Source organism: Canis lupus, chromosome 24 (genome assembly GCF_003254725.2).
Source record: "Canis lupus dingo isolate Sandy chromosome 24, ASM325472v2, whole genome shotgun sequence".
NCBI lineage: Eukaryota > Metazoa > Chordata > Mammalia > Carnivora > Canidae > Canis > Canis lupus.
In genome coordinates, this window is record NC_064266.1 from 44,640,364 (window position 1) to 44,652,843 (window position 12,480).

At 47.9% G+C, this 12,480-nt stretch overlaps 1 protein-coding gene across 1 annotated transcript in view; it reads left to right on the forward strand.

Moving 5' to 3' along the window:
* Positions 1-3,723: 3,723 nt before the first annotated feature.
* Positions 3,724-12,480, forward strand: part of CDH26 (cadherin 26) — a 39,116-nt gene continuing 30,359 nt past the window's right edge. The window contains exons 1-3 of the mRNA XM_049100387.1: positions 3,724-3,921; positions 10,177-10,233; positions 11,711-11,815. Of these exons, the coding sequence (XP_048956344.1) occupies positions 3,838-3,921; positions 10,177-10,233; positions 11,711-11,815 (246 nt within the window). The 5' untranslated portion in view covers positions 3,724-3,837. The remainder of the gene's footprint in view (positions 3,922-10,176; positions 10,234-11,710; positions 11,816-12,480) is intronic.

Below are 12,480 nucleotides of genomic sequence, written 5' to 3' on the forward strand. Positions count from 1 at the left end.
TGCTTTTTACTTATTGGTCTTATATAATAACGAGATGAGTGATCCAGCAGGTTCAGTTGAAGATGTTCTGATTAACAGAAATCTGCATTTTTCCTGCACAGGACAATTTTAAGGCAGGAGGATACACAAAATAGCCTCAAATTTTGCTCTCTCCCTTCTTCCCTGAAAAAGCATAAAAACATTTACATATACAAATTACCGAGGAAAGAGCTCAGTACTTACATTATCAATAAAATTAGTATAAAATATACTTGAAAAAAGTGAGAAACACTCCAATCAGTCATACTTGGCAGCGTTCCCCACCCTCCCACCCATTTGCTCATCTACAACTACTAGTTGAACAAACAGGGGCAAGAGACTAAAATTTCTCCAAAGGAATGTTCTGAGCAGCTCTTGGGGGCTGACAAAGTACTAAAACATAAGGGCCACACTTTCTCATCAGCCCGTGTGACGACTACTGCAGCAACCAACGTGGGGCAGATAAAAATGTCAGGAAATACAAGTGACATTTCATTCTCCTGTGAAGTCTACTCTTCAGCTCTTGGTGGGTGTCAGGTATGGGGGTACATGTGTTCGATGCACGATATTAGATGTGAGGCTCAGAGTACGCTTGATAATAGCTTGGATTTTTCTGTGCTGGAATCAGATTCACTTTTCTGATTTTTCCCCCCAACATCATTTACAAAAAGTTTCAAACATACAGAGGAGTTGAAAGACTTGTCCAGTGAACACTGCCAGGCTCACAGCTTGTTCTCTGCTTTGTGCCCCACCTGCCTGCCCCTGCGAGCACCTGGCTCCCTCCCCAGGGGGTCCCTCCGGTTCACCCGCTGAGGTCACTCTCCGGCGCACCAGGGGACTTGTTCCATGTTTCCGTGAGCTGTGGTTATTCAGTTGGTCACAGTTGGGCTGGGGACCAGCTCCCCTGAATGTGGACACAGCCCTCCCCTGGGGTTCTGTTGTCAGTGTTTGGTTTTGTTCTTTAACCCTACCTGAGGCTATTCTGAGAAACTACACTTATCTTGTGACTTTGAAGAAACAGGACCTTGAAATCAGAATCCTTTTAGGGGAAGGTAAATTTTATATGAATGGACATAACATGGGGAGCTCCGACCAGGAGACGTGTAATTTATCCTGCACCCTGGATTTTGAATCCCTGCCTTCCATCATGGGCACCTTGCCCCAGGCCCCTGGGCTATGGAGATGGGTCCCCTTTACAATGTGAGTCCCCTCCCCTGGGCTCTGCCTCCTCCGGCAGGGACAGAGGTCTCCTGTCTCACAGACCCCCCTTCCACGCTTTCGCCGATGGGGGGTGGCCTCTGCGCAGAAGGCGTCCAGGTGGCCACGCTGGCGCTGCCTCCGCCTCCCCTCCCAATGGCCCTCTCAGGCCCCAGCACATCCCTCTTTGACATTTACTTGGGCAGCCTGGGAAAGTCTGTCTCCTCATGCCAGACGGAGGCATTGGTGGGCCCTTCTCCCCTCCCCTGTCCGGGTCCTGCTGTCCATCACAGTTCCTGTCTCCTGGGTGGCACACGGGGCCTGGTCACTCACACCACTGTCCAAGCAGCCGGGATGGGGCGTCAGGCCCTCAGCCTTGTCAACCGCACCCATTACCAGTGACTCCATTCCCTAGGAAAATCCAACCCAACGGTTTCCCAGAATGGAAAGAAAGCCTCCCATCCCTCCCCGGTGTGGGGGGCAGGTCAGCTCCTGCTCCAAATGAGGCAAGCAGAAAGCGGCCGGCCCCCTGCCCCAGGACTCCTCACATCCACGGCTGCAGTGGCGGAGGGCGGCCTGCCAGGTGATGGGATCCGTTTGGCCGTGATTTGGGGGTCCGGAAGTGTCTGCTATTAATTGTTGGGGTCTCTTCTTAGAATGTCATGAAGGTAATGCTGCCTCATTTTCAGTTAGGATCCTACTCGCCAGTTCCTGGGCAAGTGGAAACCTGCTGTGCCACGTGCTTCCCCCCCCCCCACCCCCGGCAGAGATGGAGGAGGCACGTGTTCAAGCTGCCTGTACTAAGGCCCCGCAGTGACACTCAGGGCGAGTGCCTGGCGTTTGCGGGAACCTTGACTGTCGTGGATGATTCGAGGCAAAATTAATCCTTAGCAGCACTCATGGCGTGCTTATCGTGATAGAGGATCCTGAGAGCTGGGGGGGCGGGCACCCCTGAACACACAAGGGGAGGCTGATGAGTGCAGATGATTGGTGTGCTCATCCTTTCCTCTCCGACCACCTGCCCCATTTATCTCAGGTCACATTTCATCTCTCAGGTTCCGCGGATCTGGGGATCTGGGGGCTGCCACCTTGTGGCTGCAGAGTATTGGTGCACCTCGAGGATGGGAACCTTAGATCCTGTGGGGTCTCTGATGCTCTGGACAGAAAGGGAACCTTGACACCTTGCAGTTCACGCTCACCTGAGACTGCGCTGCGGCAGGTGAGGCCCAGCAGCACTCAGCCCAAAGGGGAGAAGGGCTGCCTTACGGGAAGCCGACATCTCGCTCGGTTACTTCTAAATGTTTGAGGATGTTGAAAATGTGGCTGTTTCTAGTATCTTAAAATACCAATGTCTTTCAACTGAGAGCAAATCTCAAGGTAGAACCCTTCGCAAGCATTCCCCAGCGCCTCTCCAGATCTCTGGTCAGCGGCTGTCTTTCTTGCTCCATATCATCTCCCCTGGCATCACTTCAGGGAAAGGGTCCCCGCCCTGCATCGTCTTTTTTTCCTCCCACAAACACTCAACGTGGTTTAGCTGATCTGATCTATAAACTCTGAATTAAAGATTCTAACTTAATCAAATTTTCAGTAGACTCCCTCGGAAAAAAAAATACCCACTTTGAAAATAATCATGATGGACACGTAAATGTGAATTCGATTATTATTATTCCGTTTCTATTTATGCAGGGGAAATATTTAGAGACCTGAAATTTGCATTTGTTACTCTTTCCAATAATAAGCTACTAATTCAGATTAAGATAATAAAGTGTTCAAATTACAATGTTCAGCGGCATCTCACTGAGCTCACTATTTGCTGTTTTAAACAAGGTGAGTGGTAGCAAGGTACACCGTTCAAGTGATTAGATTAACGGATCTCTGATTTTGTCTTACACTCAATCATTGCCACCTTAAGTGTCGAGTGCGAGAAATCCTGTTTTCTGGTATTCTAGGGCAAATACCCCCAGTTTGGCGCAAATCTCCCACCATCTCCGTCCCTCCATCCTCCATCAATCTCAAAGTCACAGGGCAGAGTCAGTTAAGCTTAGCAGAAATTTGGGTAGAAAAGGTCTGTAAAGCACAGAGCCCTGAGACATGACTGGGATGAAGATTGTCAGAGCTCTGGAGAGTGAAAGTGCTTGGGTTTCTCTCCTTAATAAAGTTCCTCTTTCTTAGACTCTTTTCCCACTGCTTTCCTTTCAAAGCATAGGCATTATAGGGAAGAGCCCTTAAAATATCCTGCTTCAGAAAGAGATCACGGAGCACATGACTCGTAACTAAAGACAAACAGAGCATAGGTGCTGGCATCCTGTTCCCCAGGCTGGGGTAATCCCCTGGGGTCGGGTTCCAGCCCGCATCTGTGCACGTGAGGCAGGGCATGTTTAATTCCCCTCCACTCCCTTCCTGGGAACTTGGTTGTCACTGTGAGGTTAAAGCTTAAGGCTTGGCCCAGCCCATTCTGATAAATGCAAGTGCGGTCAGGGCCAGAGGAGGGGAGAGAGGAGACCAGGGTGTCAGGAACACAAGTGCCCCCAGAGCAACAGGAGGCTTGGGCTGGGAAGGAAGTGATCGGGGATTCGAGGCCTGGCTGCGGGGGACACCGGCTATCTGGGGGGACTTGCAGGCATGGGCTCCAACGGCCACACGTCCCTCTCGTTGCCACTGCTTTCAGTGCTGCTGCTGCTGCTGCTGCTGCTGCTGCTGCTACAGGTGAGCTGGGGCAGGTGCTCGGAACTGGGCTGGGGGCCATGAGCCCGCCTCAGGACTGAAGGCACAGCTCTGGTTGGCTGTGCCCCTCCTGGGGTGATGGGCCGGGGAGGGATGGAGAAGAGGGCTCTGGGTAGGGCCCGAGAGAAGGGCAGGTGTGTGTGTGGGGGGGGGGCCCGGGGTCTGCATACACCTGTAACAGGGCACCGTCAGTGGGGCTCCTGAATGTATACAAAGGAGGGGTTTAGGTCCCAACCTGTTTGGGGAGTGGTGGAGTTGGACTAAGGGGACTCATCTTAAACTGGTTTATACAGTACACACCATTTTCATTTAGATTTGTGCTGATCCAAGCTTTCTAAGGGTACTTCTATTCACACCTCAGCCTGTATGTGACAGACAATCTGAGCAACCTCAGGGTGGGTGGGAGGACTTAATGCCTCTGCCCCCCAACCTCTGGCCACAGCCCAAATGGAATCAAGGTCAGAAAACACACAGGCTTGTTGCATGTGTACTGACCACAGGGTACTCACCATTGCGTGCACCTGTCATGCCGCTCACTCCATGGCTTTCCGCCATCATGAGGCTGTTGCATTGAGTTTTCCTGTAGTAGCTGGCCCAGGGTCACCTGTAGGTCTGGACTGGGCTGCTTAGCATCCCAACTCGGCTCGCCCACTGCTGGCAGGTTTCTGGGCTGACCACTGACCTTGATCCTCACCTTGGCTGGACGTGGACCCTTCTCGGGAGCTGTAGATCTCCCAAAGCCTGGATACCCCCTGAGACGTTCAGACTTAGCTGACCTATGAGGTGGCGTAGGCCTTATGGCTTTACCTTGGTCTCGTTAAGCCTCATTTTCTTTACCTGAAAACGGAGCTGATATTTGCTCTTCCCTATCCTGGTGGTCATAAGAGTGAAGATGGGCTTGGCCAGTGTGCCCCTCTGCCTGTGTCCTTCTGGTTCTCTAGCCACAGTGAAATGGTGGGCAATGCATCTGGCACCCATGCTGCTACTATTTATCGGATATTTGCTCCGAGTGGGACATGGGGGATGGAACAGTAAGTAAAATGGGGGGATGGGTGGAAATCCCCTGAGCTCTAGTGGAGCTCTGCTGTCCACGTGAGTGTCTTGCTAGGCACCAGTTGCTCGGCGCTTGGAGAATTTTCTTGGTCCCTTTTTACCGTTTCCAGTTCTAAATGTCCTTAGTCAAACAGTACTCTCATTTTATCTCCCACTTTGTCAAATCCTGTTGATAGCCTGTTTTAATCGTCAAGCCCTGTCCTCATCTTTCTCTTCCTCCTGCCCTTGCCCCTAAGTGGTCTGGTCAGAAAACACAGGTATGTTTTCCTCTTCTCTATTGTATTAGCACAGAGCCCAGACAAGCTGACTTATGTCTGAGGGTGGGTTGAGTGGGGGCAGGCAGCAGGGAGTGGACTGTGGGTGGCAACTCAATGTTTGGTGAAAGCAGCTTTATACCCATTCCAGTGGATCAAGGCAGAGGAAAGAAGGTGCCGGAACCAGGTGTTTTTAGCAAGCCTCATCCTGTTCCTGTACCTTAACAGGGCAAGAGCTTCCCGCCCAGCGGGTGCCCGGTCACTTGCTGAATTGGCTACGAATTAACCCATTCCTTCCACTCCTACGTGGGCTCCAGAGTTGGCCTACAACCATGTGTGACACCCTAAACAGGTGCCCACTGGCCCCCCTCTGAGCTCCTCTGTTCTTTCTCTGGAACCCCACCACACCCCTGCTGTCTGGGGGACACAGAGCAAGTGACAGAGTTGGGGCTCTACTGCGGGTTTTGCTCTTGGAGCCCGATTCAACAGTAAGTCACATAAGGGGAGCTCTGTTCTCCTCCTATGGGAACTTCTGGTCCTGAGGGCTCATGAATACTCCACTGCCAAGACCAGAGGAAGAAATCGCTGGTGAGCAAAGTCTGTTATGTCATCATTGTTGATTTTTTTTTTAACCCTGGAGATTGCAAATCGGCTTATCTTTAAAAAACTGTTAGCATCAGTGATTAACTTGCTGAGCCCCAATTTAGGAGCAACAGTGAGTGGATTGCAGAAGGTGAGGGATGGTGTGTCAGGAGAAGCTGGGCACTTGGAGGGACGTCCTAAGAGCCCTGGGGACCCGCTGACATTATGCGGTCTGCACTTTTAGAGATCGCCTGAGCTTCTGTAGAGAGAATATACTTGAGCAGGAGACTAAGCAATGAGGGCCGCGGTGGCAAAGTGTCACAAACTGGATGCCTTCAAACAGCGGAAAGGTACAGCAGGACGCTACAGTTCATCAGACAGTTCTGCATATTTGCAAGTTGCTAAGAGAGTAAACCTTGAAAGTTCCCATCACAAGAAAAATAATGCTTTAACTGTGTGCATTGGCAGATGCCAAGTAGACGTCTTGTGGCAAGCATTTCGCAATATGTACAAATAACAAATCCTCATGTTGCGTACCTGAAGCTAATACAACGGCGTTCGCCAATTATATGTCTTTAAAAAAAAATTCTCGAATGCAAATTTGCAATGAAAAAAAAAAGAATTTGCAAATTTGCAATGAAAAAAAGAATTATTTCCATGCAGGCTCCTCAGTTCTTTAGCACCCTCTGCAGACACAAAGCTTCCCATGCACCTAGGTTACTTCCCTCCAGCGATGCCATGGCTACCTGACCAGGCCAGCCTGGACATTACTGGTTCCACAGCCTGGATATTACTGGTTCCACGTCCCCACGCCTAGTACCGCCTGTCAGGTGATGTGTGCGTGACTCTTGCAATCAAATGCCCACCTGCCACACAACGTTTGGTGGACACTGTAGCCAGAGACACCAGCCTCTAGAAAGTTTTCTCCCTCACATTATAGAAACATGATGTGCATCTTTTAAATGGTATTCTCTTTGGACGAACTGCCTACGATTGGCAAGGATGGGGAATACAGGAAGCACACTTACAAAGTCATTTAGGCAAATATAACTCTTTTCTGGTCTGCCTGCAACAGCCAGACAAGATTGCACAATTTCTGAGGTGAGCGTGGAGGGGGGTCGTGAAACACACAGTGTCAGGTGCACAAACCTAGGCGCTCATGGCTCTCAGGTGAGCTCAGCTATTGGCTGAGCCATTCAAGTGCTGCCAGAGTGAGTGGAAGGCACAGAGCCTGTATGTGGAAAGGACCCGTAAAGACACCCTGTCTCATGCCCTCACTCACAGAAGGGGACACTGAAGCCAGGGACGAGGTCAAACCTTTCCCTATTCCTTGTTGCCCACCTGGGAATAGACCTGTGTTGGAAATGGAATGAATTTCTTCATTCTTTTGCAAGAACTGTGATTTTCTCTCCATTTTTAAGATCATATACCTGGTTAGGCCTTAATTTAAAACCGTCAACACGAATCAAGAAGCATTCAGTGTCTGAATGAATCAACGTTTGAGATTTTGGAATGCCAAGACTTTAAACATTCTTTCCCTTTGAGTAAATGGAAATCTAGTCTGTAGCAGGGAACAAATATCATTGTCTTTGACGTTAATGAAACAAGACGAGTGGGTGATGTCCACCCCCGACAAGGAGGGAGGCTGGCCACGGAGGAAGGACGCATAAAGAATGTTTGTTTTCTATAAAACCGCTAACACGCAGTCCATCGGGCAGCAGTGTGGCCGGCAGCAAGGACGGACCTTCATGGTGCAAAGCCACCAGGGCGAGGGTGGGGTCACAATCACTCACCCTGTCCCGGAGCCTGAGGCAGAAATCCTAGAGTAGCAGTCATCTGATGGTTTGCTCTCAGGATGCCTTCACGCTCGTCATATTACTGAGAGCCCGAAGAGCTAGTCCTTATGTGGGTTATGTCTTAATTAGACATTAAGACTGGGACATCGTAAGCTTTTCATGGTTCATTAAAGATCATAATAAACCCAGTACATGTGAGTATATGTCACATGCTCTTATGAAAAATAACGATACTTTAAAAAAAAAATCCATTTAGTGTGAAGAGTGGCACTGTTTTATATTCTTGCAAATCTCTTGTTCCAAAAGAAGACAGCTGGATTCTCCTCTCTGAGTCTTCTTTCAATCTTGTAAACGTTGTTTAGTTAAAGGACATGAAGAAATTCTGGCTTCACACTGATATGCATATGGAAAGGGAGGACTGTGTGATTGGCCTTAGACAGATTTGTGGTTATCCTTCTTTGACATTACACCAAAACTTGACAAGTAGTATTTTTAAACAATTGATTGCCACGTGGAATCTGAATACATCTTAATAAGCTTTTCTTGCTCTGTTACATCAAAACCACTGGTCTGTCTTTTGTCTTGGATGACTCTTTCTCAGTGCTGAGGCCTCAGCATCTTGGATGACTCATCTCTAAATGCAATAAGGAATGAAATACTCATTCCTTGGGCATGATTTTGGAATGTCATGCATTAATCATTAGGAAACTCTTGTCTTGGGATGCCTGGGTGGCTCAGTGGTTGAGCGTCTGCCTCTGGCTTAGATCATGATCCCGGGGTCCTGGGATCGAGTCCCACATCAGGCTCCCTGCATAGAGCCTGCTTCTCCCTCTGCCTGTGTCTCTGCCTCTCTCTCTCTGTGTCTCTCATAAATAAATAAATAACATCTTTTTTATAAAAAGGAAACTCTTGTCTCATTGAGTTATGTAGATCTTCCAAATGCTGACATTATTTCATTCTGCAAAATCAGAAAATCACACTCCTTAATATCTCCACATATCATCAGAAAAAATTGGAAGCTGTCAAGCCCATTGTAGCAGACACAAGTTTTCCAAAATTCTAAATTTTTGCTTGAAAGCTTCCATTTTATTACTGGCAACATGACACCATTCACCATTTCTCTCAAAGCGATAGGCTCACTTGTTTACCATCAAAGTAACTGTCTATCGAGTGCCCAATCCTGAACAACACAGTTTGTCAGTCAATCTTCCAAGAAAAATGCTGTTGCCAGCCTGTTGATCACCCACGTGCTTTCGTCGGGACTCTACTCCGTCCAGAGCGTTGCCAGGGGTTTTGTGCATACTTCTCACCTGGTCACGCAGAATACCACAAATGCATGCATCCCAGTGGTGCAGGGCAGTAATATTAAAGACCTTTACTGCTTCATGAGTTCTCAAGTGACTTCAGGCGTCAAGTCAATTCATCCATTACCTCATCCCTAAATGCAACAGGCTTTTCCTTTCCTCCTTCTTCTTGAGTGTGTGTGGTGATGAAGGTACGCGTATCAGGTACAGCATGGAGATGCAGGATGCTGGTGGTCTTGCTGCCACCGCCTTTCCCAGTGATTTGTCCCATCAGTGCCAATGTCATGCAGTGAAATCGGCAAATGATGCTCTGGTATGGCTCGGCAAGCATTTGGCCGTCTTGGTAGCGTCCTGGTAGCGTCAGGGACCCCAGTGGGCCACGCTTGGAAACCTGCTGCTCCACAGAAACGTCCTCTATGCAGTGTGGACGTGTATTGGCACGGCATTTTCCCTTAAGTGATAGCAAACACCAGGAAATAATCTAAATAACCATCCCCAGGAGGATGGATAAATGAACTGTCCTTTGTTCATGTAGTGAAATACTCGACGGTAGTGAAATGAGTGGACCAGAGCTGTAGGCGTACACACACACACACACACACACACACACACACACTCATTCAGTGTTGAATCTACATACTCTGCAGAGTCTGTCTCTATTCCAACAGCCTCACTCTAGGTGTGTGGCTTTTTTTCTTGGCTGGGGTGGGGGGAATGGCAGCAAGTTTGTTGAGATGTAAATTATCAATAAATAATTCTCGATGTAAATCATATGAATGAAAAGTAACAAGTTCTATGGTTTTCTTGATTTTATAAAGTCTAAAAATAAAGAAAAAAATAAAGGAAAAAAAAAAAACCAGGAAAAACAAAGCCCACTTGAATCTCTCCACCAGTTAGCATCTGGTGCTCTTCTACACGGGACATAAATGCATCCGTGCTCATCCCGAATAGACAGTTTGCTCTCCCACTGTGCTACTCACCGTCACAGCAGCACACTGGTTTTACACGTTGCTGGTATCGGCGGTACGCTGCGAGACTCCTTTTGCTTAGTTCCCCTATAGTTGCAGAGGAAAAGCAGTAAGCATGACCTGAGATGTCAAGAACAAGAAATTGTATTTATCAAAACCAAATAAAGTTCTTTTTTCCCCCCTCTTCTCTCATTCTAGAAGACGTGTGTGTCCTCAGGCACTTTCTACCTGAGTCTGACAAGTATTTTCCCTACTAATTCACGTCATTTTTATTTTTAAGGTCAACGGTGTCAACAGCTTCCAACAAGAGAAGGATGATCTTACTGACCAAACACAGGTGGGGTTTGGAAGTCACTCTCTTCATAAGCCAAGTGAGATGAAACTTGACTCAGAGATTCTTTTGTAATTTCAAGTTTTTTAGTTCTTGGTCCATGTTCAAAAAATAAATTAGTAACTAAGTGTGGCCTTTCGGAATCTTAAGGGACTGTCAGAGAACTGCAGTGGCTGCTTTTATGTCTACTAGGATATGAGCAATCTGTGCACATCAGAAATCAGTCACACAGTGCTAGCCCAGAGCTTTCTCCACACTCTTTTCTTCTTCATGGAGTTAAGATATATTAAAGTTAACAATCCCCAGCGTGTGAGCTTTGGACTGCCCAGGGATGTGGCCGCGCTTCGCTAGGAGCTCATGCCGCCTTACGGATACTTCCTTCATCTTGTTCTTGTGATCAACTCACTTCCTAATTTTTTAAAAAAGATTTTATTTATTAATTCATGAGAGACACACACAGAGGCAGAGACATAGACAGAGGGAGAAGCAGGCTCCATGCAGGGAGCCCGATGCGGTCTCCACCCCAGGACTCCAGGATCACCCTCTAGGCCAAAGTAGGCAGGCGCTCAACCACTGAACCACTCAGGCGTCCCAACTCATTTCCTAATTAAATACAGTTGGCCTTTGAACAACATGAGTTTGAAGTGCACGGTCCACTTATATGCAGATGTCTTGCAGGACAGTGCCGTGAATGTATTTTCTCTTCCTTATGATTTTCTTAATGACATCGTCTTTTCTCTAGCTGACTTTATGGTAAGAATAGGGCATATAATACACACAACATACCTAGTGTGCGTTAACCGACTGCTGATGTTATCAATAAGGCTTCTGGTCAACAGGAGGCTGCTAATAGTGAAGTTTTGGGGGAGTCAAAGGTTATACATGGATATTTGGCTGCCCCAGGGGGGCAGTGCCCCAACTCCACATTGTTCAAGAGTTAACTATAATTTTTGAAAAGGCTTACATGTTTGTGGATAAAAATCAATGTGGCTAGAAAGCAGCTTGGCTTGTAATAAATATGTGATTAAACTCAATCTATGGTCTCTCGCCTAACAAATCTCTGAGTCTGAGTCTCTTCCTGTTAGAAGGGACAGAAGATAAAGAGGCATTAAAGACCTATCAGCACTGAATGGAGACATTCTCATCAAGTATTTCAGAAAGAGGAATAGGAGGGAGTAACTTTCTCACTCATTCAGCAGCTGTGTGCGTGTCTGCCATGGGACGGTGTTGGCAGAGTAGGCAATGATCTTTAATGTTACGTCTGCATAGCCGCTAAAATGACCTCACGATCCATGTAAAATCAGTGGGTGGCCCATGCCCCACGGTCTAGAAACAACTCTACAGTTGTTAAGAAATCAGGCACTTTTAGTTTCTAAGCATCAGAGGCTGTTGTGAGGACAAGGGATATCAAGCAAATCAGGTGCCAGTTTGTGCCTGCCACATTGCTACCATTGTCACCCTCATGGTCGTCATATAATTTCAGGGAGAGAGCCACCGGCCCCTACGGCGGTCCAAGAGAAGATGGATTATTACCACTCTGGAATTGGAGGAGGAAGATCAAGGGCCCTTTCCCAAACTTGTTGGTGAGGTAAGGAAGGCCCCTGCCACTGTCTCTGATGAGGCATGTCCCCTTCGGCAGGAGGACTAAGTCTCAAGCCTTTCAAAAGGCTACGTGCTAGGGAGGCCAGGTCGGGTGGGGGTGGGGGAACATTATGGTAGGAGGAACACTGGACTAGGCTCTAGAACCCGCTCTACCTCTGCGTGACTAGGGGCATTCGGGCAGGTCACTTCATGTGAACGTGTGCTGAGAACATCAGTCACCTGTGTCAACGGGCTCCTCCATTCCAGCCTGCTGGCCTGATTTATTTGGCCCATGCAAAGTCTTTAAAAAAAAAACAAAACATATTATTTAAAAATAAGGAGATCGGAGTTACCAGAGACTGGGAAGTGGGGGAAATAGGGAGATTAAAAAATAAGTAAATGGAATGTAAAACAGTGGCTGGCGGGGCTGTTGGGGAGGAGGTCACAGGGCCTTATCACTTGATGGGGACAGAGCGTCAGTTTGGTAAGAGAAAAAGAGCTCTGGACATGGATGGTGGTGGCGGCCACACGACAGCATGAGTGTGCTTCGTACTGCGTGGCTGCACACTGAAAGATGATGACGGTGGTAAATTTGATGGCGTGTGCATTTAACCACAACAAAAAAAGATGGAAACAATAGGAAGATCATATTAGAAATTCTTGTGCTTCTTG